Source organism: Drosophila willistoni, chromosome 3R (assembly GCF_018902025.1).
Source record: "Drosophila willistoni isolate 14030-0811.24 chromosome 3R, UCI_dwil_1.1, whole genome shotgun sequence".
NCBI lineage: Eukaryota > Metazoa > Arthropoda > Insecta > Diptera > Drosophilidae > Drosophila > Drosophila willistoni.
Genome location: NC_061086.1, coordinates 28240956 through 28264679, shown reverse-complemented (window position 1 = coordinate 28264679; position 23724 = coordinate 28240956). Strand labels below are relative to the sequence as shown.

Below are 23724 nucleotides of genomic sequence, written 5' to 3'. Positions count from 1 at the left end.
CTTATGGTCGCTTCGGTTTTTTCGGTCCGGTGATTGCTTAATTAAAGGAACCTCTTGTTCACGTACATACACACGCACACACACAAACACACACACACATACTATACATACATACATATGTACATTGTACATACACGTAGCCCACGGGCCATGGGCGACACAGTCAGTGGTGAAAACAAATCAAAACAGTTTTAAAAGAAAAACTTTTTAATGAGTTGTGGCTGGGCCAAAGGCTGTGTCATGACTGTAGCCTGGCGGCGGTGTTTTTCCAATAATTTAACACGCGTTGCGTATACGCCGTGTTTGCACAGGCGACTTTCCTGCTCCTGCTGCTGCTGCTGCACAATCCAATCAAAAGTTTACAATTTACGCTCGAAATGTCGCGCCTGGGACACATGCCACACCCACCACAGACATTGATAGGCGTCACCTCTGTCGGGGCGTAAAAATTCTATCCCGGAATCACTTTAAATACATACATATATATATATATATTTTTGGGATGAGTGCGGAACCATCGTTTTTTTTTTTCACTTTTTCTTTTTAAGTCCATAGAGCGTGTCAAAGCCGCTTAGCTGTATAAAAGTAACAGAGAGAGAGAGAGAGCAAAGAGAACATGGAGTGACGCTTCAAGTGTGATGCCGCTTAAAAGTATGCCTTAAAATATAAAGCTGTTAACATTACCACGCCAAAGGCAGCGGCAGCGACAGCCTCAGCCGCAGTCAAAGCTCTGGCGACTGAGCAGACATTGTAAAAAGCAAAATATTAAGTATCCGCAAGATGTTTTAGGGCCCTTTTTTGGTTTTAATTTTGATTTGTGCTTACGTCTGCACTGCATATGCATATGCTCGTACATATATCTCACTTTGTTCTTTATCAGTATTTATGATTGATATTTGAGTCACACTGAGCCACGCCCAGTTCATTATGGCACACAAACATGCATTCATGATGTTTCAATGCTCAATTACTCATTTGCCTTAAACGTGTAAATCATTAATGGAGTTTCCCTTTGGCCAATGTTTGGACAAGCAATGCAGCAAGTAATGTATGTACATTGAGTGTGTGTGCAATATCAGATAACTTTTGACCTCAGAGAAACTTCATTGAGTTGCATCCATATCAAATATTAATCATTGGACAGGCAGATCGAAGTAAATCCTTCATTTGGCTTATTAAAGATGGAATTCAGTTATCGACAAGTAAATGGTCATGTTGAAATACAAATATTCATTAAAATTGCCATTAAATTCATATATTTATTCCAAAACCAACCTTAAGAGTTTAAATTACAAATGCTACCTTAATTTGTTTAGTAAGTAATAATGAAATGTTTGTTTATCCGCCCCTTTTTATGACTAACATCAAATATATAAAGTATACGCACGGTGTGACAGCTCGTCAGAATAATATTCAAAAGAACTAATCCACATTAAGCGTAAATATTCTCTTTACTCAGGCTATTGGAGTATTTTTATTTAATTGATGATAAATAGTTTAGATTACCTTTAGATAATTCAAGTCCTTTTTTATATATTATTTACACTCTTAAGTTTTATATTCATGGCTTTGTTACATATTCATTGCATATGACAGCTGCAATAACAACAAAAAACACATATTGGGTGGAAAAAAAAAAAACTACTGAGCTACGTGGCTGACGTATTTTCGTACGTAGATCAATTCCATTGGATTGCTAGTCCTGTCGACTGCCTGCTACTTGTAAGCAACCAGCAGCTCTATTAGGATCCATCAATGTCAGCCAATTTATGCGCATATTAAAAATGCGGTCTGCCATTGACAAACACGCGCACACGCTAGTCAAATAGTTAGAGGGGCTGGCAGGCAGGCAGGGAGGGTGAGGGAGAGGGAGGGAAGGTGGGACAAACAACGCACATGGCACACAATGGCGAACATATGACGTCGATGCGCAAAATTGAGGAACAAGTCGAGAACGTGACAAAAGCAACGTCAAAAAGAGTTGAGTGTTTGCTATGGGAATACAGAGTAAAGAAGCAAGAGATGAAATGAAATGTAACTTTAATGCGTTTCAACTTAGGTAAGGGAGACTTGGCATCTGAGTGCCAAGCAGGTGCCAAGTAGAAGCTGATGCGATTAGAGTGTATGTGTGTGTGTGTGTTTGGGTTACAATTTCGCCTCCCAAGCAGAAGAAGAAGATGAGGACCATTCCATGTGCCAATTATGACAAATGCAGCAAATTGAGTTTAAATGCATATCCCTATCACCATACAGGACATTCACATGGCAATGCATTTATCTGGTTGTATGTATGCATTGACACTAATTCTATCATTTAAAGCAGGTGCATAACCATAGATAGAGAGAGAGAGAGAAAGAAGCTGCAATCAATAGTCTTAATTCCCAATGACATTTTCTACAAAACAAAATTTTTATTTCTCTGAAACTCGATATGCAAGAGGACATTATTTTGCATCAGAGATCAAAATTTGAAATAGAACAAAAGTCTTTGTAGTTTTATATTGTTGATTAGAAAAGGCAATTAAGATTCTTCATTTCATTTGGGACTCTTGAACTGCTTGGATTTTTTTATGATTCTTGAAATTGAGGATAATTTGTTCCATTATTTGGCCTAAATAGTTGCCACTAAATAAATTTAATTCATTGAATATGCAAACTAATCCATTAGAAGCTCTCTCTCTCACGCTCGCTCTCTCTGTCGATTGTCAAATATTTTTGATTTAATTGATCAAAACGATTAAATTAAGAATTTGTATTAATGATTTTCTATCACACTAATTATGCAACTTTAATTAGTTGTGTTATTTGTTCTTGCAATTCCAAGCCGATTTGTGCCCGGGTCAAGTATTCATTATGGCCACAATCTAATTGAGATAAAAATTATAAATTTATTGAACAATTTGCAGAAAAGCTTCGCATGACATTATGTCATGTAAATTATTGAGGAAAAATCAGCTAATACCATTTCCATATCAGCAGCAAGTCAGCAGCAAGCCACTCACAGGCCAATCGAAATAATCATGACAAATGTTTGCCATGACCCACTTAACAAGAAAATTGGGCTAAAGATGCCAGGACAAAAGCATGAAGCAAATTATTGTTTAAATATTCAGCAGCAACAACAACTACAACAACAATAATAAATACGAATGAAATATATATTATAGCAGCAGTAACAAAAACAACACCAACACAAACACACACACACATGGACAGAGAAAAGATGAGGCAAATTTGCATAAATTATATTTGGAGTGTGTTTCTGTGTGTGTGCATAGGTATGTGAGCATAATGTGCGCATGTATTTATTATTATTACTATTATGCCAATGACTTTTGTCATCATATGAAATAAATATATATATAAATTCCTATTTATATAATGAGTGCATATACATAAGGCAACATCTTGTGGCATCCAGGCCAACAGCAGAAGCAGCAACAGAACAATTGCAATTTCAATGGAATTAATGTTCACTCCACACAGATACACCTCACTGACACATGCATAGAGGTAATGGGGCAAATTGGAACGAGAAAAAGATAAAGCATACACACACACACACACAACACACACACACTGATAAAAGGGTTGATGCAATGTTTGGGTATGGTCTGCCATTAGGCGCTGTGCAGAATTATGGCAAATTTGTTGAAATTAATAATAATAATTATTCGGTTGCCAAAGGTAATAATCTTTTCTCCCTCTCTTTCTCTTTCTCTCTTAAGCTTTCTCTTGTTTTTCTCAGAAATTGCAGTTGCATTCTGTTTGGCCAGCAACGATACCATTTCCGGCTCGACCTCAACTTTAACTCTTCCAAGCTCTTTCTCTCACTCATTGATGCATAAAGCATTACCACACACACACACACACACACACGCACACGCATACACAAATGAATATATATACGGCTTGACTTCAATTGCAAATTGGCTGGATTTTCAACATGAACAGTCCTTTTGTAAATATTTTATTGACATATTCAGCATAAGGTAAAATATATATATATTTTTGAGGTTTTAAAGTTAATGAATTGCATTTTCATGCTAGTGTCGATAAAATCGATAATCTTTAAAATTGTTAAATGTAATTTAAATACCAAACATTGCCAAATATTTTAACAGTTGAGCAACATAAATGATGGCTATCAATAATAATCATTTGTGCAAGTTAATTTCTGATCAAATTTACTGAGAAATCCAATTAATAATAAAAATTTTGAAATTCCATATGCTAAATTCTAAATAAAAGAGTAATACAAATATGTGTGCATAAATGAAAAATAATGTTGGTCAGATATTAATTAAGTTAAATGGCTGAGAGTTTTTGTAAAAATTGCACAAATATCTGCCGCCTGTCGATGAGAATTCATGGGATATAAGCATTCTCTAGAAGCTGTGACTATTAGAGGTTGAAGAAATCATCTAAGAGAACACCAACAAAAAACAACCATAAATTAATAAAGAGGCATTTACTAGCCTGCCTTAAAATAGAATTAAGGACCTTAATTTTCATATAAATTCCAAATATGTCACCTAATTCAAACTAACAAATATCTGTTCATGATTTGAATATTTTACAATTTATCCACTTCATTTTCACTGAAAAGGAAAACTTTCGGTTGACTCACGCACAAAGTTGCACAAATCAGCCAAACAGCCAAACATATGGCAGATATTAACAAAAATTAGTAAAATACCAGAAAAATGCATTTAAAATTGCCTGAAAACAAACTTCGAGGACCCACATACAAGACTCGGATGCTCGTTACCTTTTTTCCTCTCTTTCTTTACTTTTTTTACCCCCTTTTTTGATTGTGTGTCTCGCCTTTTTTCCACGTAAAAGACCAATAAACTGCAAACGTAAAACTTTTGCCATGTTGGCTGGGCAAAGAAAAAAAGGCAATGCGAGTGGGTTGAAGTACGGCAACAAGCGGAATGGAAATGAAAAAGGGAATAGGGAATGGGGAATGGGGTAATGGGGTTTTCAGGTCTGCACGTGTGAAAATTGTTAAATCAAACTAAATGCAGAAACATAAACGTTCTGCGTGTGTGTTTCTGTGTGTGTGTGTGTGTGCGTCTGTTGACTGCGGCAAACTAAATGTTGTTTAAAGTTCCAGGCACGCAATCAATTGTAATTATGCAGGTCCCAGGCTCACTCTCCCAATGATATGCAACACTTTTTTTCTGATTTTCTTTTTTGTTTTTAATATTTCAGTTGATATTCTCATATAGCTCAAATTTAATTAAGTTAAATAAGTACTGTATACTGTGGTTTAGACAAGTCAAAATATTTGGCACCCAGCCAGGCCAACCCAAACCCAAAAAACAACCAACCAAAGGACAATGACTGACTTGAAAAACAAAAAGGAAAAAGAAAACAGTAAGAGAACTTTGTTGAGGGGACGGGGCGGGATTTTGTCGGGATAGGGTAATACTTGTGTAAACACAACGCGGCCTTATCATGGCACATTTCACTGTTGGTGTAACAATTATGCCAAAGCCAACCACATTTGGCAACCATTCAAAAATGCCAACAGCCAAAACACACAGAAATGTTTTTTGATAATATGCAACAACTAACTAAGGAAAGCAAACATATGTATGTATATATATATATATCCGTGCGAGGAGTGTTGGTACGATTTTATTCTTTCGTTTACCCTATAGTTGGTTAAGAGGGTATATAAATTTAAGTGGCTGAAAACATCTCATATTTATTTACCATTTAATAAGGATGTTTGATATGAAGCTGATTTGTTATTCAGTGGACTAAAATGTCAAACAAAAGATCTGCACTTATACAGCATTTACATCTGCTTATGTGGCTTAAAAGGGATAAAGAAATTAACCAAAATCAGTAAAGACTTAAATTGACCACAGGGTATCACAGAGTACATACTTTAATATGCACTTTGTATGTTTTTGTTGTGTTCTTTTTATGGAAAAGGTTCTAAAAATTGGCACACAACATGAAAACACAGATATTCACAAGCTTTTGGCCGACTTCTAAAAGGGAAGGCATACGTATAAGTAATTTGGTAAATACATATATTTTGTGAATTAGCTAAATTTACAAAGTCCAATAACTTAAAGCGACTACAAAATCAGTAACAGAATATATTAACAACAACAACAACAAAAGGGAAACAGCAATTTATTAAATGACTTTCTGGTTTAATGTTACCAAAATGTCATTGAATATTTGGTAAGCAGGAGGAGCAATGCAATGAAAAAATATTGTCCTGCATTCAAGAGATAAATTTAAAATGCTAATTGCATTTGAAATATAAATCTCTTGTATAATGACAACATTAAATAACAAAAAAAAAAATAACAACAGAAAAAAAATTAAAATATAAATGCACTTCATTAACAAAATTTTTGTGCTATATTTAATGTAAATGTCATTTGGGTTAACTTTGTCATATGCAAACATGGAAATGTAAAGAGTTGGTTTTGGGCGATGGCAAAATGTGACTTTAGTGGGGGGGGGAGTGAGATTTACAAAATCGATAAATCTATTTAAATGAACAAACACATAATGAAGATTCCATTTTAGTGGTGCTTAATTACATAACTCTCGAAACGAAAAGCATATTAGACAAAAATGAAACTTGTCTGCCTGCATTTCTAAAAATCAGGTCAGTTATTTGAGTAACTTTTTGATTCATTATCAACATTTTTATTGCTGGCACTGTATTCAATTGCAAAAAGTCAAGTATTCCGAAAAGGAATTGGGAAAAACGAGAGGAGAAACAAAGAAACTGACAATGCAGTCAACATAGCACATTCTGAACCCGAAGAAATGGAAATGCAAGTTCAACTGAAACAAGATAAAACAAAGAAAAGAAGAAAAAAAAACTAAAACCAGGGTGTCAGTCACATATGAGACAGGCTTTGGCTTTATGTTCCACAAAAAGGCACTAGGAGAAAAACCAAAACGGAAGCCACACTCCTGTTTTTTCACATGTATCTGCAGGATAGAGCAACTCACTTTCCTTTGTTTTATATTCTTGCCAAAAAGGGTATATCATTCTTTGTTATAAGAAACGAACATTTATGACATTGAGTAAACTTAGATTCTTTATCAAGAAGAGCATTCTTCAAGTTTGCAAGTTCTCAAATAAATGGAATCATATAAAATGAAAGATGAAAGACAGAGAGAGTGAAAGAAAAAACTCTCTGAAATTGTCGAACTTTACTATCTAACAGACTTCCTTGGGAGTAAAAATGTAGTTTCAAAGAAAGAGTATATAAACTTTGGCTCTGCTAAAGTTAGCCCCAGCCATCTGTTTTTCTCCTTTGTCCTTTCTCTCTCTCTCTCTGCGTGTGTGAGTCATGTCAAATTTAATGTTGTCACAGGGCAAAATGCACAAACATATTACATCGAGTTGTTTTTCCTTTTGTTTTTCCAAAAAAAACTGAGAAAATGCATGGAAAGAAATGGAAATTGCTAGTATGAGCTGACCCAACAAACAACCAACAGAGCACTCCGAAAACAACATCAAGCAAAAAAGGGTTTGTATATTCATGGAGATATCCTTATGACTTGGCCAACCACAAATCAGAATGCATATTATAAATTGACTTTATTTTGATTTACAATTATTGTTCTTGAAATTTATATAAGCCACCAATCTATCAGATCTCAACGAAGCCAATCACTGAACATTTCTGTAGAGTTAATTGTGGAAGTCATCGATTTCGATTTAGTTAATGTCAATTAGAAACGCCCCCAAAATAAATTTACCTACAACTGTTATAGTTCACAGCGCACACTAATTGAGAGAGAATTAGAGTGAACCTGCCAATCAAATGGGCGTGGCAACTGAAAATTATCAACTCTAGCTATAAAAACCCCAGAGAGTAAGAAAATTGAACAGAAAAACTGAAAAAATGTTGAAGAAGACGCAAGTTCCGGCAGTTATACCGCTCAAGGATTTCTTAAAGTACGCCAATTTGTTTTATCTATCAATTGGTATGTTGGCCTACGACAATGATGGCATAGAAAAATGGAAACAGCGTCTTTTGAATTACAATTTCATATTTCAAATGGTGAATCTCAATGCTGTGCTTATCTCGGAGTTGATCTATGTGTTTCTGGCAATTACAAGTGGCACAAACTTTTTGGAGGCAACCATGAATCTATCCTTCATTGGCTTTGTGCTGGTCGGCGATTTAAAAATTTGGCATATTTGGCGCAAGCGAGAAAAAATTACCCGCGTGGTTACCCAATTGGAGCAACTGCATCCACACTCCCTGGAGCATCAGAAGTTCTATGCCGTTGATGAATCTTTGCGTGGTTACAGACGCGTTAGCATCTTCTACTTTGGCATGCATTTGATGCTAATCTGGACCTATAATCTATACTGGGCCATCTATTATGTTGTGTGTGATTTCTGGCTAGGAGTTCGTCACTTTGAACGCATGTTGCCATATTATTGTTGGGTACCCTGGGATTGGAGTACCAATTTCAGCTATTATCTGATGTATGTCTCACAAAATATAGCCGGACAGGCTTGTCTCTCTGGTCAACTGGCTGCGGACATGCTAATGTGTGCCGTGGTCGTGCTTCTGGTCATGCACTTTACCTGCCTAGCTCGTCGCATCGAGCAGCAGGTGGCCGGCGTTGAGTCGATGAAAAGTGATATGGTTTTCCTGCAGACAGCGATTGCCTATCATCAGCGCATACTCCAACTCTGCCTCGATATGAACGACATTTTCGGTGTCTCATTGTTGTGCAATTTTGTGTCCTCTTCGTTTATTATTTGCTTTGTCGGCTTTCAAATGACCATCGGAGGAGAAATTGACAGTCTGGTCATGTTAATGCTTTTCCTTTTCTGTGCCATGGTTCAGGTTTTCATGATCGCCAGCTATGCTCAAAGACTATTGGATTCGGTATGTTCAGCATAAGTCTTTCTGCTGGGTATCAAATTGTAATGATTCTGATTGCAGAGTGAGGACATAGGACTGGCTGTCTATAATCATGATTGGTCCATGGCTGATCTACGCTATAGAAAAATGTTAATATTGATTGTAAAACGGGCCCAACTACCCAGTCGTCTGAAGGCCACAACATTTCTTAGCGTTTCCCTGGTTACAGTGACGGATGTAAGTCAAAGGAAATCCTTTGCCTTGCATGCTTCTTATTAATTTCTTATTCACTTGCAGCTCTTACAATTATCCTACAAGTTTTTCGCCCTTCTTCGCACCATGTACGTGAAATAAGTGTCAAGGTGTCACAACCAGAAAATACCATTACTTTGTATGTAGTCTTTATCCCCTTCCAACGCACACCAAAATGCCCGGCGAAATGAGGAAATGACCCAATCATGGCTGGGTAATAATTTACGCCATTTTCCTGTAACCGCAATGCCAAAACAGGTTGAGGCTTCTTCTTACTAATTAAATTAACCAAGCACACGTATTGGAACTAGAGAGCCAGAGAAAGCAGAAGAAGAAGAAACAACGCAGAAAATAGCGAATGAGTAGCGGGAATTCCACGTAAACCAAAAGTAATGAGCAATGAGCAATATGAAAGCGCAGCGAGTGGAGAGAATGATGGTTACTGGTCGGAACTGATGATGGTCAGCTAACCACAAAAGCAAATGATTAATTATAGCCATTTCATTTGCAAAGAGCAGTGCAAGACAAAGGTTTGACTCTCTCTCTCTCTCTCTGTCTCCTAGTTCCTGAAATTAGCACTGAGGTTTTCTCTCTTTACTCCTCCATTCGGTCATCTGGTCATCTATTCATCAGTTCATTGCACACAATTTACATTCCTCTTCTTACTTTTTGGCCGCTTGTTACTATTTTAATTAAAGATGTATTTACTTCAAACCAATCACACGATGGCCATTTAGGCATAAGCTTAGAGGAGGCACTTGAAATTAATTGCGAATAATCTTTTTTCGTTGGGCAAATTGCATTTTTATGAATGTAAAATTGAAAAGTTGACAGTCAAGGCAAGTCCAATGCGCGGGCGGGGGAGGAGAAGCTAATTACATTTCTACGGCTGTCAGATAAATGGCAAAATTGAAGAATTTTTTCAATTAAAATTACTCCTCCTGGAAGAACAGAAGAACACAGGGGATGATGAAAGAAAGAAAGAAGCAACACCAACCAAATGGCCATCAAGTGGAAGGCGCGTCTAATCTAATTAGAAATTACGCGCGTCACGAACTTGACTTGGCCCATGACCGATATACCCCATGGAAATGTGCCTTTGCTCTCTTTGCCAGTTCATCCTTCATTCATTCAAACCCTATCCCTATCCCTACCCCAAAAATAGTTTCGACTAATTTCATTTGCGTTTGCAGTTTTCATTTGCAAAAACTTTGTGGCCAAGGTAACAAGAACAAGAAAAAAAAAATTAAACTTTTGTGCCCTGTCAGACCGGGCTTTTGTTGGCCCTCTCCATCTCTGTGGAGTGGGACCACAACCGCAGGCATTTTCATTGAGTGCCAGACCGCCATTAATCAAAGTAAATTGCAGCGACAAATAGGTTGAGGTAAGATAACTTTGGGGGTATACCTGGGAAATGGGTCCTGGGTTTGTCTTCTTTCAAGCCTTTAGCGGCTAATTGGCATGCAAGTGCCAGTGCTTCAACTACGTTCTGTGCGCCCCCAGTGCAACTGAAGCAATCAAAAAGAAGATCCCTGCCCAGAGCCAGACGACAATGCCAAAAAAAGTTTCGCGAAATCGTGCGTGGCATGTCCCTTGGATTTATATTTATTTACACAGAGGGCAAATAAATTAATTCGGGCATCAACTTTGGCCATACTTCTCTCTCATTTTTATTTCATTTCATTTTATGTACTTTCTTCTGTATTCATCTCTTTTCTTTTCTCCTTTTCTCTTGTTCTCTTTTTTTTTGCTGGCTTCATTCTTCGCTTGAACGAAATATTGGCTTTTAAAAATGTCAATATCTTTCGAACAGCGTGCCCTGATTTGGCAAGAAAATTGCATTCGCAAAACCCAACTTTTTTCGATTTTTTTCGTTTTTTTTTTTTGCCATTACACTCGTTGAGAAATTGTATTTCGTTTCATCAAATGAAGAAAAATCGTACATTTCTATAAAGGCAACATCAATGTGTGAGTGAGTGTGAGGAGAAAGAGACGGATGGGTGGGGCTACTACTATTGTCCAGTGTTTGGCGCCACAGAGATTGCTGGGATAGTAAAGTTCCCTCAACTCTGGTCAACAGGAGTGTAGTCGACTTCACTTAAGGCCATAAGAACACCAAATTTGAACAACTTTTAAGGACGGTAATTACTTAAATGTATTGGCTTAATCGTCTTGCTGTTTCAATCATTGCAAATCGTTTTCAACTTAAAATTTAAATGCAATCCGCTCCTGACTTTTAGGGGTGGATGGGCATCTGTTATTGAATTTGACATATTTCTTCTCTGCGTATGTGTAGAGAGATGTTTGTCCATCTGTGTAAGCGGCCAAATGGATTAGCGCCATTGCCATTTTGGCGTTCTTATGTATCCCAAGTTCGCCTGAAAGTAGACTACGACTAGCTGCATTTTCGCCACGGAGCGTGTGAATGTATTTGTAAATTTCTACTCACTTCATTTAAGTAAACACATTTGCTGCATTTCATATTTCCAGTCACGTTCTAAGCATAAATAACACACACACACACATTGTCATATATGTATATATATGTCTGTGCATGTGTAATATGTAGTGCATTTACTTGAAGATGGGCAAAGAAAACTCCGGCATCATCTAATATCAAAGTTATGTACTTGTTGTTAGTGAAAACTCTGTTGACATATAACGTTTCAAGCCCATCTCCGGCCCCTGCCAAACAAACACCCTCGCCAAAAGCCAAATAGCCAAAATTGAAAAAGCGAAAAATTTACCCAAAACTTATTGAACCAGCACTTTGCCTCTCGGATTAAATTTTCCTGCAATTGTTATAGGCGCCGCAGGCTTCTAACCTAACCCATTTTATTGTTGTTGTTTATTATGTTGGCCAGAAAAAAAAAACACACAAACAAATAAAAAAAATATTCTTCCGCAAAATGTATAATTAACGATCCTTGGTCAACATTTTCAATAACTAAACAATTTGCAACACATCCGCGGGCAATTTTCCAATACAGTAGCAGCAGACTGGGGTATAAAGAACGAGGCAGCAATGGCGGAGGCGCAACAAAAACCAACCATGGATGGCGTTGCGTTGGTCTCGGCCAGGCTGTGCACACCGCAGGAATTTAATTTAAATCAAAATTGCATCAAACTTATGAAACCAACGAGCAAATTTTTTTTACTCTTCGCTATATGCATAAATTTGAAAAGTATTCTTGTTGTACTTTAAAAATCCTTCAAAATGGGCTACTCAGAATTTTTCATTAGGCTCTTGTTTTGAGTATTGTGTGTCGTTAAAGATGAAAAAAGGTATTTTTGGACAGAGTGTATGTTTTGCAAAACGAAGCACTTTACAAAACAGCATTTTAACTAATACAAACAACAGCAAGTTAATGCCATATACCAGTTTTTTTGATTGTCACTGTGACTCACAACAAAAACACGAATCAAAGCAAAAGCAAACCTTTGAAAAATGAGCGACGTATACGTAATTAATTACCGGCACATTCTACCATATAAGGGCATAAACAAATAATGGGAATCAAAACAAAAACCGAAAACTCATATCACTACCAAATAAGGTTCAAACAAAGATAATATAGAGAAAGAATAAGAGAGAGTATCAAAGAGATAGAGAAAGAGAGAGAGAGAGAAACAGATGGAGAGTTATAAAAAAAAAAGCTTGTACCTCTTATAAATTATTGCAAAAACATCAACGGAGACACCAAAGTTTTAATATTCTATTTCTATTTTTAACGATTCGCAATCTTAGGCTTTTTTATATAAAACTAAGCTAAACATATCAAGTTTTTGTTTTAAAATGTTTCCAAGATATTAATTCTTTCAATTATTAAAACCACAAATAAGAGATTAGTAACTACATGTATTATTCATCGAATACATTGCTTGTCAAATGAATATACCCCTAAGGAAAAGAGTAGCGAAAGCTTTGTAGGTCTCTACAGATAATGGCAATCAGTGAGGTAAAGTACAAGAGAAAGAGCTAAGAGCAACTTATGGAACAACTATTATATTGTGACCAAATATGAACAAAATAATAACCAAAAATAACGCTCTTCGGCTAAAAGCTCGCAAATAATTCATATATAAGGCCGTATATAATTGAAAATTATTAAACATTTAACATAGCAAAGAAAATACAAGCAATGTCAATGGATCAACAAGGAGACACTCAAATACCCAAATGGATCAGCGCATACCTCTTTGAGGATTTGTTAAAGAACCAAGTAAAGGATTATTCAAAAATAAAGAGTTTCAGCTCGAAAGCAGCTTTGGCTCCTGGTGAAAATTTTGCTACAATAATGCTACGAATTACCATCGAAGTCCTACTAAATGGTGAGTTGGTTAGAACCATTGATTAACCGTTGACTTTCTTCATTTTACTTTTACTTTGTAGGTGGCAAAACCAAAACCATTTCATACATGCTAAAGTTACCCCATCAGACTGAGATCTTTGAAAAAATGAATGAAAAGTTAAATATGTTTGATATTGAACGTAATGCATATCATAATATTATTCCTGAACTGGAGGAGCTATATAAGACTGTGGGTTTGGATGTGACCTTCGGTGCCAAATGTTTTGAATTCAAGGGTGTCAAGAGTGACTATCTACTGCTGGAGGATCTGCAACCCAGAGGCTTTAAAAACACTAATCGCCTTGATGGGTTGAATCAAGAGCATGTCAAAAGAGTTCTTCACAAATTGGCTCAATGGCATGCTGCTTCAGCTGTTCGAGTTTCGACCAAGGGTCCATATGAAGTGAACATGACATGTGGCTACTTGAAAGAGGAGAATCGAGAAATGATGATGGCCATGGGTAAAGAGTTTTCAAAAAACTTTGTCCAATGCTGTGCCACATATGATGGAAATGAAGCCTATATAGACGATGTTGTAAGTTAATATCTTTTGCAATTCACATTCCATATCTGACATAAACTCTTGCTTTTAGAAAGCTCTTCAGGACAAAATGGTTTCAGAAATGTTCAATATGGCCAAATTGGATACGGAAGAGTTCAATGTCTTGAATCATGGTGATTTGTGGTCTAACAATATTATGTTTAAATACGACGCCTTTGATCAAATTAAGGAAGTTTACTTTGTGGACTATCAACTGCCGCGTTATGGTTCAGTGGCCCAAGATCTATATTATTTTTTGTTGTCATCGACCAAATTGGAGGACAAATTGGATAAATTCAATGAATATATCAAGTACTATCATGATAACTTGGTGGAACATCTAAAGTTGCTGAATTATTCGGGCAAAATCCCTAAATTACAAGATATTCATTTAAGCCTAATTAAGCGTGGCATGTGGGGTAAGTTTCCGACTTCACCAAGGTGATTTCTTCATTTGAATTTCATTGTTTACTTTTTAATTTTTTAGGTTACAATGCGGCCACTGGAGTTATGAGTGTTGTTCTATTGGATCCCAACAAATCGGCTAATCTTGATACATTTTTCGGTGATTCAAAAGATGCAGCAGCATCTATTCAAACTTTATCATATTCGAATGCACGTTATCGAAAGCATATTCAAAAAGTTTTGCCCTGGTTACACAATCGTGGAGCTATGGAAACTAATTAAATAACCTAGAGACTTTGTTCAAATTTAATAAACTTATAATATTTACAAAGAAAATATAATTGATTATATTTAAAAGAAGAAATATCTCTTGTGCAATGCTGTTGCCTGTGGCAGTCGGATTCATTTAATATTGGTCCGATTTAAAGATTTCTTAAATTAAATTGAAAATTTCTTAAGCAACTTCAGAACCTTTTTACCCAGAGCTTCAGCAAGGCGGTAAGTTTACAAATCCAAACAATAAACATGAAACAATTGTGTGTAGTTGCAGCAGGAGCACCAGCAGGCAGAAGGCAGCGTCAGGATAACAATACGAATTTGTAGTTGGCAAGCAAATTTTCCATATTGTTGAAATGCAATTGCAAAACGCTGCTTACAGGCTTCCCATACACACACACACACACACACACACACACACACACACACACACAAAGTAAAAGGAAAACATAAATAAACGTAACCATCAATAGTTCAATTCTCTCTTTCTCCATCTCCATGGAGAACTACAGTGGGTGAGTCGGGTACGCCTGTTTGGGCCACAAATCTATTGCACATTTATTCTGCAATTTATGCAGGGAGGAATCTTTCATATGGACATACATACATACATTCATAGACATCTACATATATGTATTTATATATGCTTATATAGGGCCAGACAATGGCCCGACAGGATGCTGCTGTTGGATCGAAGTATCAACAATTGAATTGATAGTCGTCGATTGCTCTGCTGAAATAAAATGTAAACAAAAGTAAACAAGCAAATAAATAATAATACTCATAGGCCACATGCAAATAAACAACAAGGCTCCATCCAACAAGCAAAATGTAAAAATCAACAGCCAGTTGCCATGATATTAAATGGAAATTCCACTTCGAGTTCACAATCTGCCATGTATACACACATACATACACACTATAGGATACAGGGGAATCCCATTGATAGCTTGTTATTATTGACTAATTGTTGAAACCCTGACTGACTTTTAATTGTTGATCCATTAAATGGCCATAATTGAGAACTGATTTGCATGCCAAATCTTTGTCGAGTATGAAAACCATTTTTGGCAACAGTTTAAATAAACCAAATGCAGGAACTAGTTTATTTTCAAAGAGTTTTTCCAATAAAACTGAGTATTCTATATTTTTTTATAGGGTATAGTCAAGTACTAAATAATTTAATGAAAACCTCTAACCTTTGTTTTATAGACCCTTAAACTTCTTTAGTATATACCTACATACATAGTTCGAAGGCAATCCATATGCTCACATTTTATTATCCTTGCAGCTATATCCTTCACATAATTCGTTTGCCCTATTTTGTGTGTGTTTTCTCGTTTACCGTCTGTGGAACTTCTGCTACTTGGAATGTTTATGACTAGTTTTTCTTCTTTTAAAACAAATCTGAGCTGACTGACTTTCCTCTTTTGTATAATAAACTTGGCATCTGAGAATGAATAGAGAAAAAGAGATAGACCGATACTAAAAGTAAAGGTATTTGAGCTTGCTGTAGTTAGTTAACTTTTAGTCTCTAAATGCAGTGAATCGATAAGTGGAATACTCCCACATATGTACATACACATGTGTCTATAGTTCTATATCAACAGGCTGATGTAGGGAAATAAAGAGGAAAAAATCAAATTGTCAACCAAATGTGATTAGTTTTCACTTGGTCTATCATCATGCCTGCCATGCCAATCTCTCAACTGGACATTGAGTGGACTTGCATATGAGATGGCAAAGCAAAACGGCTGTGATTGGGATTGTGTGTTGTTGCCTGCATCTGGATGTGAGTATGAGTCGTCTGTTGTCGATGCGCTTGCAAGCAAATAACAAGATTTCACGCTTGATTTTCACATCAAAAGCTATAAGACAGGAGGAAAATATGTGTGAGCAAATGGAACGAAGCAGCAAAAAAGAAAGATATCTGGGCAATTGTTTTTTATTGAAGTTTACAGAGTAAAGCATTTGATGGAAAAAAAAGATGTAGCAGCAGATGAAATGGCTAAGAGTTATGTATCGAATCAGTATGAAAAACAAATAAAACACAATCGAAAGAAAATGGATTCTCATCCAAGAGTAGTGCTTAAACTTAAATTTTAAATATTTTCATGTTTTAGGTGATGCTGCTCGGCCAGATGATGCTCCAAGGCCAACAACATGCTGTCTAGAAAATCGGATAGACCTATCTTCTCATTGGGCTCGAATAGATCACCGCTGGTAAATCGGGCATGAGCCAACAGCGGTAACTTTCTTAAAGTGCGTCCACTCAAACCAACGCTTCGTTCGGCCAGGGACGTCAACAATCCCTCTTCGGCATCCTCTATCTCCAGAGCCTCGCGCTGCAGTATGCCCGTATTCATAAGTTCAGACAACATCGTTTTGTATATAGATCGTATGGCAGAAACAGCTGGATATCCAATATATTGACGTATATCCGCCCGATCTAGGAAAGCCAAATCAATGCTTTGAGCTAGATTCGATGTGGCCAATATTAAAACATTCGAACATGACTTGATATCATCCAATTGGGTAAGAACGGCATTTACCACACGCATGGCATCACGCGGCTCATTGCTGCTCATGGCACTACGAGCATATGCCAGAGATTCCACCTCGTCGATGAGCACACACACTAGATTGTTACGATCCGCCACCAGCTCACCAATCTTAGTAAACAATCTCGCCACCAGTTTGCCACTTTCCGAGAACCATTTCGAGAACAAGCTGTGGCTATTGATCTCCACTAAATGTGTGTATGCAAAGGTATGCTGCGTCCGTACAGATAGCTTTTGGGCCAGGGCTTTGCACAAGCTTGTCTTGCCCGTACCAGGTGGGCCATGCAGCAAAATCAGTCGATTGCAGGATATAATGTTGGTATCCACTTCATGTTGCGAGAAACTCAGCGCAGACAAAGCAAACTTCAAGAGCTAAAAAATACAAAAAAAAAGTATTACACGTTTTTCCCATGTCCCATGTGTCCAACCCACCTTCTCCTTGAGTCCATCTTCGTAGACCAAATTCTCCCACAGGCCAATGAATTGTGTGGCTGGCAAGAGAACATGATTGGCAGCGACAACACTATCCAAGCCATCGCCACCATCTCCTTCGGAACCACTGTCAAACAAGCCCAATCCGCTGCTTGGCTCTGCCCGCTGAGCCATGTAGTAATGATAGCAATACTTATGAGCTCCTTTTACTGTCACATTGCTGCCACTGTCGCTCTCCACCAGGAAACTTTCCACCAGCTGCTGCAGCGGCGAGTTCACTTCCAATCCCAGGTCTGGCACAAAAGATACATTTTGCGGCACCGATATGGCTGACTGCATATACTGACTTACAATGGGATCCAGCGAAGTTCTCAGCGATTGCAAACGTCTGGTCGAAATTATAAAGAGATCAAGATTATGTCAGTGGGCCGTAGTTTATTATGCCAATCTCGGTTCACTTACTGATCGCTCCGCTTCAGCCGAATCTCCACGTGCAAAGTACCTTTACTGCTCAATAAATTCATTGCTTGGTCTTTAAAAATTCGCGGGAACAAAACAAACAATTCTATGTCTTAAACAAATTCTCTGGGTATCGATGACGATTCGACCGCAAAAGCTAACGCTATCGATATACAGTGAGCGCAAAAAAAATATTTACACTTCGAAAATTCAGTGTTTCTTATTTGCAGTATTTGAAAGTAAACAATACCATTTAGCAAACAAACACATTTTATTGTCTAAATTTAATATTTAATTGTTGACTCGAGAAAGTATTTGTTATATTTCCGCCATCCGAAGCGTTTCTTTGGATCCTTCTTGCTCCATGAAGGTCCCAGATTGGGCATAAGGCCTGCCTTTTGTGCCATGGTCACCAGAGTTCCCATTTTCTTTTGCTGACGATGACAGAGACCGGTGATGCGTCTGGGGAGCATGCAGCCATCAGACCGAACGTATTGCGAAAGTATCAGGACATCGGTGTGTTTAATATCCAGCCCCAAAGTGCATTCCGGACAGAATGTGGTATCGCAGGCAGCTTTAAGCATTTTCGAGGACCGGTCAGATTCCACATTGACACCTTCATACACCATCACATTGTTCTCCAACTTCTCGTGTACTGGTAAATATTTAGTTTTAGTAAAGTTAAAAGGTTATGAAATCAGCTGCAACTACAAATGTTAACTTACTTTCTTTGATTAACGTTGGGGAGGTGGTGGCAATGTTTCGCGTCTGCCAGAAACCAAGTCGCAGAGGACTGATAGCAGCTTTTAGCAATGTAGCCATTGTTTAATTCAAATTATTATAAATTATTTACTATTTTGTTAAACCGCACAGGCAATGTAATTGTTGCTTTAGCAAAGCGTTGCCACACCTGCGAAAATTCAATGCTATCGCATATCTGTAAATATCGATATTCGATTGCTGTATTTCCATTTACAGCTGGGACCGGAAAACTAAAGTGAAAATGTGTAAGCCGGGCGTAAACAAAAATAAATAATATTTTTAGTTTACTTTACAATGCTTTATTCCAATTTCAGCTGCCTCACTAAGTAGCAAAAACACTCTCGTCTCCTCCATTATCTCCGGCATACTGAGCCTATTAATATTTGCCATTCTCCGATTCTGTTCCGACTGGTTTAATGGCTCTCAAATCAACGTCCTGGTGGGCGGCTACTTGTTTTCGTGGCTCTTTATCTTGAGCCTAACATGTGTCTCAAATGCAGAAATGGTTATATTTGGTAAAGATTTTCAAGCTAAACTGGTACCAGAGATCATTTTCTGTTTGACTCTGACTGTGGCAGCTGCCGGACTGGTGCATAGAGTTTGTGCTACAACTAGGTACGTTCAATCCATGATGCATCGATCTGTATAATTAATTCCTCCGACTTCTTTAGCTTTTTTTTCTCTCTATTGGGTCTGTATTTTATAAATCGAATCTCCTCAAAGTATTATTCGAATGCTGCGGCAGCTGTTGATGTGCCGGTCAAAAAAAGTGGCAAAAAATTTAAATAATTACAATTTTATACAACTGCATAATTAATATTTATAATAAATTCCACACACATGCAATCTCTATATTAAATAAATGCTAACTGTGCAGTCATTAATGATTGATTCCAATTATTAACAATAAATCTTGTGGGTTACACGCTGGAATTGAGCTATGCGGCAGTTTCAGTACCACCATTGGAGGTCACTTCGTTAGTCCCATTTTTAGACAACAGGCTTAGAATATTTGAGTCTATATATCGCACCAACTGTAAATGGAAAATAATTGTTTTTAGTTTACCAAAAACAAGCGATTTTTAGCTTACTTACCGTTTGTCCCACTTTGCTTTTCGTAATCTTGTGCTTTTCGTCCAATTTATCTTTTAAGTTCTTAAACCAGTCGGTCATCTCCGTGATATTTAATGGTTTCTCAAATCCGCGATATCCGGCCTGCCTCAGGCTCAAGTTGTTTGGGTTAAAGGTAGCTGCGGTTATAAGCAGAGCAAAGCTTTTGATTAAAATGTAAGATCGGCGCAGTGACCACACTTCTAATATAGAATCTACGGTTATAGACTTAACCATTTGCCAGACTTCCGGAATCTTAAATGAAACAGATTTAATATTTGTTTATTTCATGAAGAAATATTGCCTTTTACTTACATTTCTATAAATGTGCAGGATTATTTTTGTGTTGGTCAGGTCTGCAATAAAAGCTCTGAGCAGTCCCAGAGATATCATTTTTCCCGTTTCACTAGACACCATTGCATGGGGTATGACTTCCAAAATATTTACAAAGTATTGCTCTTCATCTCCAGAAACAGTTTTACAGCTTTCCAGCATGCTCTCTGTAGCATAGTGAATCATGGTGGGCTTCAGAGTATCAGTATAATTAAAACATTCATTAAGGAATTCTAGACTGCGATGACACTGGCAGTCATCTTGGGATTCCGATAAAAGCAGCATCAGTAAGGATACTGTATACAGCGATGTGATTTCTTCCAAACTTAAGTCACTCTTGAGAACGTTACGAAAGCTTTCACAAATCTAAAAAATACAATCCATAAATAAATGTATGAAAATGAATGTATAGAAACCTTATGCTTATCCAAGTTCTCTTCGGATTGCACTTCCTGATAGATGTCCAAATGCTCTAGTGGCTTCAGTCTTAATATCACATTGCGGAACTGCTCATATTTTAGCTCGGCTTTAATCTCAGGCAAATGTGTTTGCGGCACCTCAGTCATTATTTTATCACTCATAATTGGCAATGTTTCATGTGTTTCAAATTATATTTGAACACAGTGAATATTCAATGTTTATATTCTGTTTTTAGTGTTGGAAAATTAAAAATATCAATATTGCAATAATGTCGTTGCCAGACTTTATGATTTTTAACCCCGCTTAAAATTTGAATAAAAATAATTTTTCAAAGTGATTGTTATGGGCTCAATAAATTCAGCAAAACAATTCCAAGTTCTGTAATATGCATTATCCATAATATTCTGTTAAAAGCGTTTGTTTAATAAAAATTTGTTTTTGAGATTACAAGCAGAAAAATATCATTAACAATTTTTGTCTTTTTGGAATATCTTTGGTTTTGAATTGGTCTATAGAGGATTTTTAATCCTTTAATGCTCTCAAATCCGGATAGAGAGATCCGGCATTTATATAATGAGATTCTGATTTACGTAAATCACGTTTATAGTCATCAACAACAGCTTCACCAGTCTTTTTAACCAATTTCTTAGCGATTCCCTTGGGTGTAATATAGTTGACGTTTTGACTGATAATAAAAGCATTTCCCACAGTATCGAAGGTTCCACAAGCTAGATTGCCTGCTGGAGATCCGTATCTGAAAATAGTTAAATGATTTTGATTACAAATTATGTCAATTTAGAGTATAAATTTCTTACTTGTGCTCAATAATTTTAACCGAGTTTTCACTCAGACTATTGCCCAAAATCTTGGCCGATGTCTCCAGGCCATCAAAAACCGTTGTAAAGCCCTCCACGGCTCCGGCTGCTATTGTCATAGCTCCTTCCATTTTGCTATCGGCCTCATTGCTGTCATAGCCAAATCCTTTCTGCAGCAAGCGGGAACCTTGCGTCTGTACATGGGGAGCCAAGGCGCGGCCTACTGCCAGCGAAGCAGTGCCTACTTTTCCAGCTATCCATCCAGTCATACCAGCCGCAGCATGAGTAACCTTTTGAGCGACCTCCACTGTTGTTTGCACTGATGCGGGTACTTGGGTGGGAGCATCCGGCGGGGCGGCTGACATTTTCGACATTAAATATGGTGTAGATTTCATCATAAGACCACCAGTTTTCTCCGCTCCCTTTACCAGATTGCGGGCAATGAAATCCGCCGCACAGACAATGTGCTTGGACACCTGCTCCGAAGTCGATGCGGAACTTGCGTCAGCACGTTGTGTGGTTGGGGATTTCAATTGCTCCACAGTTCCAGCCAAAACGGCCTCAAGCAAATCCAGAAAGAACTGTCGCAAGTCCTCCATCTGCTCTTCCTCTGTTTCGCCAGCCGTTGTGCTAAGCGGACGTTGGGACTTGACCAGAATAATTCCAAAGGCATTGCCAGGATCTTGAGATTCAATATCGGGAAAAATAAAGGCCCCGTAATCTGTACGATAGCAATTTGTTATATTGGGGATCAGTGGATAAAGCCAAATCATTTCCGAGTCATCTTCACCCATTGCACACTGAATGAAATAGATACCACTGAGATATTTCCATTTACCGCCAACAGTGCACATGACCAGGGACATCTTAGAATTCCCAGTAAGAGATGTAACTCCACCATTCGATTCGATGCGATAGAGTTTTATCTGAGCCTGAAATAGCTCATCCAATTGAGCCTCAGATTCACGACTCGCCAACAGCTCGCGTAATCCATTTGCCATTTCCTTATAGGTTTTGGGTGAGCCCCCTTTATTCGCTATGTCATAGAACGTTGAGGGATTCTCTGTTAACAAAGGACGGCTGGGCTTGGGGCCATCCACTGTTTCCTCCCTTGCCTCCTGGGCACTCTGATCAATGGGCGTCTTGAGCGTTTTTAGGCGGTAATTAATCTCTATCTTGGCACTCTTCAATTTCTGGATCAAGGCACAGGCATCAGTCCATTGATCCTGTACGTTATCAAGCTCATCCGGCAGCCCAACAGGTATACGGAATGTGTCCTCAATCATGTCTAATGCCTTCTCATAGGCCGCAATTACATCTCCAGACGTCTTCTCCTGTTCTTCAAAACTGATTGCTATTTCGACCTGCTCAATGGCTAATTTGTAAGACGATTTTATGGCAGCATAAGCCTCAAGAAACTCTGTCTCGTTGGACATGATGAAATGGATTAGCTGAAAAGCAATGAGAGGCAATCGTTTAATTATGATGAAATTAAAACTTACTAACATCAACCGACTTGATTATATTGTTGTTGCATTTTTGCAGAGGCCACACAAGCAACTGAATAACCATCATTTGCCCTCTTCCGGCAATATATATTTGTACATATGTAAATACATATATTAATAGGAATAGTCACACTATAGGACTTTCTATGAGTCATCTTCTTGTTAGGGCAGCTGTTCATTTCGGTCCAAATATCTGTGACGTATGTAGTTTTTGGCTTAGATGTTGATTAAGGTCATCCCCCAAACCTCTCTCTTGACCAACCTTCCCTATCCCACTTGTTGTACTCACAATTTTCAGTTAAATCAATTTATTGGCCGCTGTCTTGACAATGTCCGTCTACCACATCATTGAGAATTTATGTCTTGATGCTTTTATTATACTGTTGACGCATTAGATATGGATTGTCGATGTACTTTGTTCCCGACATGTTTTCATCGTAATTATTTACTTTTAGTTGCTTGAGATTCCTGTGTTGAAAAATGCATTTCGTGAAATTAATGGTGCCAGTGTTGATAAGAGTTCAACTTCGGTTGGCGCCATAAGATGCCACTTTTAAATGGTAGCATTCAAGAGCAAAATGTGACAATCTTTCCAAAAAAAATTAAGTCTTCCAAGACAATT

General features: G+C 37.6%; 7 protein-coding genes across 8 annotated transcripts; 3 read left to right on the top strand and 4 right to left on the bottom strand.

Annotated features, from left to right (window-relative positions):
• Window positions 1-1206: 1206 nt before the first annotated feature.
• Window positions 1207-9230, top strand: LOC6647846 (putative odorant receptor 85d). The gene is made up of 4 exons (XM_002069519.2): window positions 1207-1315; window positions 7927-8900; window positions 8958-9113; window positions 9174-9230. Exons 1-4 carry the CDS (start codon window positions 1207-1209, stop codon window positions 9228-9230), a joined length of 1296 nt encoding a protein of 431 aa, XP_002069555.2.
• Window positions 9231-13263: 4033 nt separating this feature from the next.
• Window positions 13264-14711, top strand: LOC6647847. Its single transcript, XM_002069520.2, has 4 exons — window positions 13264-13460; window positions 13522-14015; window positions 14074-14440; window positions 14509-14711. The coding sequence occupies exons 1-4, from the start codon at window positions 13271-13273 to the stop codon at window positions 14706-14708; spliced, it is 1251 nt and encodes a 416-aa protein (XP_002069556.1). The 5' UTR covers window positions 13264-13270; the 3' UTR covers window positions 14709-14711.
• Window positions 14712-16631: 1920 nt separating this feature from the next.
• On the bottom strand, window positions 16632-18303 carry LOC6647848 (pachytene checkpoint protein 2 homolog). The gene is made up of 3 exons (XM_002069521.3): window positions 18158-18303; window positions 17696-18083; window positions 16632-17635 (listed from the first exon to the last, which is right to left on the bottom strand). The coding sequence occupies exons 1-3, from the start codon at window positions 18217-18219 to the stop codon at window positions 16805-16807; spliced, it is 1281 nt and encodes a 426-aa protein (XP_002069557.1). The 5' UTR covers window positions 18220-18303; the 3' UTR covers window positions 16632-16804.
• A 103-nt stretch (window positions 18304-18406) lies between these two features.
• LOC6647624 (28S ribosomal protein S18a, mitochondrial) lies at window positions 18407-19068 on the bottom strand. The gene is made up of 2 exons (XM_002069522.3): window positions 18880-19068; window positions 18407-18809 (listed from the first exon to the last, which is right to left on the bottom strand). The coding sequence occupies exons 1-2, from the start codon at window positions 18974-18976 to the stop codon at window positions 18439-18441; spliced, it is 468 nt and encodes a 155-aa protein (XP_002069558.1). The 5' UTR covers window positions 18977-19068; the 3' UTR covers window positions 18407-18438.
• An 18-nt stretch (window positions 19069-19086) lies between these two features.
• On the top strand, window positions 19087-19734 carry LOC6647625 (protein KRTCAP2 homolog). Its single transcript, XM_002069523.4, has 3 exons — window positions 19087-19161; window positions 19231-19531; window positions 19588-19734. The coding sequence occupies exons 1-3, from the start codon at window positions 19158-19160 to the stop codon at window positions 19703-19705; spliced, it is 423 nt and encodes a 140-aa protein (XP_002069559.1). The 5' UTR covers window positions 19087-19157; the 3' UTR covers window positions 19706-19734.
• Window positions 19735-19750: 16 nt separating this feature from the next.
• On the bottom strand, window positions 19751-21025 carry LOC111519192. 2 transcript variants are annotated; one of them, XM_047009176.1, is made up of 4 exons: window positions 20776-21024; window positions 20342-20725; window positions 20012-20281; window positions 19751-19950 (listed from the first exon to the last, which is right to left on the bottom strand). In XM_047009176.1, exons 1-4 carry the CDS (start codon window positions 20938-20940, stop codon window positions 19855-19857), a joined length of 915 nt encoding a protein of 304 aa, XP_046865132.1. In that variant the 5' UTR covers window positions 20941-21024; the 3' UTR covers window positions 19751-19854. The 2 variants fall into 2 exon arrangements, with proteins under 2 accessions (XP_046865132.1, XP_046865133.1); XM_047009177.1 differs by lacking the exon at window positions 19751-19950 and having other exon boundaries at window positions 20101-20166; window positions 20261-20281; window positions 20776-21025.
• A 156-nt stretch (window positions 21026-21181) lies between these two features.
• LOC6647627 (protein spartin) lies at window positions 21182-23642 on the bottom strand. Its single transcript, XM_002069525.4, has 3 exons — window positions 23392-23642; window positions 21595-23045; window positions 21182-21533 (listed from the first exon to the last, which is right to left on the bottom strand). Exons 2-3 carry the CDS (start codon window positions 23028-23030, stop codon window positions 21302-21304), a joined length of 1668 nt encoding a protein of 555 aa, XP_002069561.1. The 5' UTR covers window positions 23031-23045; window positions 23392-23642; the 3' UTR covers window positions 21182-21301.
• Between the last annotated feature and the right edge of the window lie 82 nt (window positions 23643-23724).

Excerpts from the sequence above, each read along its gene's own strand:
- LOC6647847 (XM_002069520.2), top strand. The coding sequence starts at position 13,271 with ATGTCAATGGATCAACAAGGAGACACTCAAATACCCAAATGGATCAGC. Across the intron at positions 13,461-13,521 it reads CATCGAAGTCCTACTAAATG|GTGGCAAAACCAAAACCATT; the intron begins GTGAGTTGGTTA and ends TTTACTTTGTAG. Across the intron at positions 14,016-14,073 it reads AAGCCTATATAGACGATGTT|AAAGCTCTTCAGGACAAAAT; the intron begins GTAAGTTAATAT and ends TCTTGCTTTTAG.
- LOC6647848 (XM_002069521.3), bottom strand. The coding sequence starts at position 18,219 with ATGAATTTATTGAGCAGTAAAGGTACTTTGCACGTGGAGATTCGGCTG. Across the intron at positions 18,084-18,157 it reads CGGCTGAAGCGGAGCGATCA|ACGTTTGCAATCGCTGAGAA; the intron begins GTAAGTGAACCG and ends AATTTCGACCAG. Across the intron at positions 17,636-17,695 it reads AAGATGGACTCAAGGAGAAG|CTCTTGAAGTTTGCTTTGTC; the intron begins GTGGGTTGGACA and ends TGTATTTTTTAG.
- LOC6647627 (XM_002069525.4), bottom strand. The coding sequence starts at position 23,030 with ATGTCCAACGAGACAGAGTTTCTTGAGGCTTATGCTGCCATAAAATCG. Across the intron at positions 21,534-21,594 it reads GTTAAAATTATTGAGCACAA|ATACGGATCTCCAGCAGGCA; the intron begins GTAAGAAATTTA and ends AACTATTTTCAG.
- LOC6647625 (XM_002069523.4), top strand. Across the intron at positions 19,532-19,587 it reads AGAGTTTGTGCTACAACTAG|CTTTTTTTTCTCTCTATTGG; the intron begins GTACGTTCAATC and ends CGACTTCTTTAG.
- LOC111519192 (XM_047009176.1), bottom strand. The coding sequence starts at position 20,940 with ATGAGTGATAAAATAATGACTGAGGTGCCGCAAACACATTTGCCTGAG. Across the intron at positions 20,726-20,775 it reads AGAACTTGGATAAGCATAAG|ATTTGTGAAAGCTTTCGTAA; the intron begins GTTTCTATACAT and ends TGTATTTTTTAG. Across the intron at positions 20,282-20,341 it reads TCCTGCACATTTATAGAAAT|ATTCCGGAAGTCTGGCAAAT; the intron begins GTAAGTAAAAGG and ends GTTTCATTTAAG.
- LOC6647624 (XM_002069522.3), bottom strand. The coding sequence starts at position 18,976 with ATGGCTACATTGCTAAAAGCTGCTATCAGTCCTCTGCGACTTGGTTTC. Across the intron at positions 18,810-18,879 it reads CCCAACGTTAATCAAAGAAA|TACACGAGAAGTTGGAGAAC; the intron begins GTAAGTTAACAT and ends AATATTTACCAG.
- LOC6647846 (XM_002069519.2), top strand. The coding sequence starts at position 1,207 with ATGGTCATGTTGAAATACAAATATTCATTAAAATTGCCATTAAATTCA. Across the intron at positions 1,316-7,926 it reads ATGCTACCTTAATTTGTTTA|TTATACCGCTCAAGGATTTC; the intron begins GTAAGTAATAAT and ends AAGTTCCGGCAG. Across the intron at positions 9,114-9,173 it reads CCCTGGTTACAGTGACGGAT|CTCTTACAATTATCCTACAA; the intron begins GTAAGTCAAAGG and ends ATTCACTTGCAG.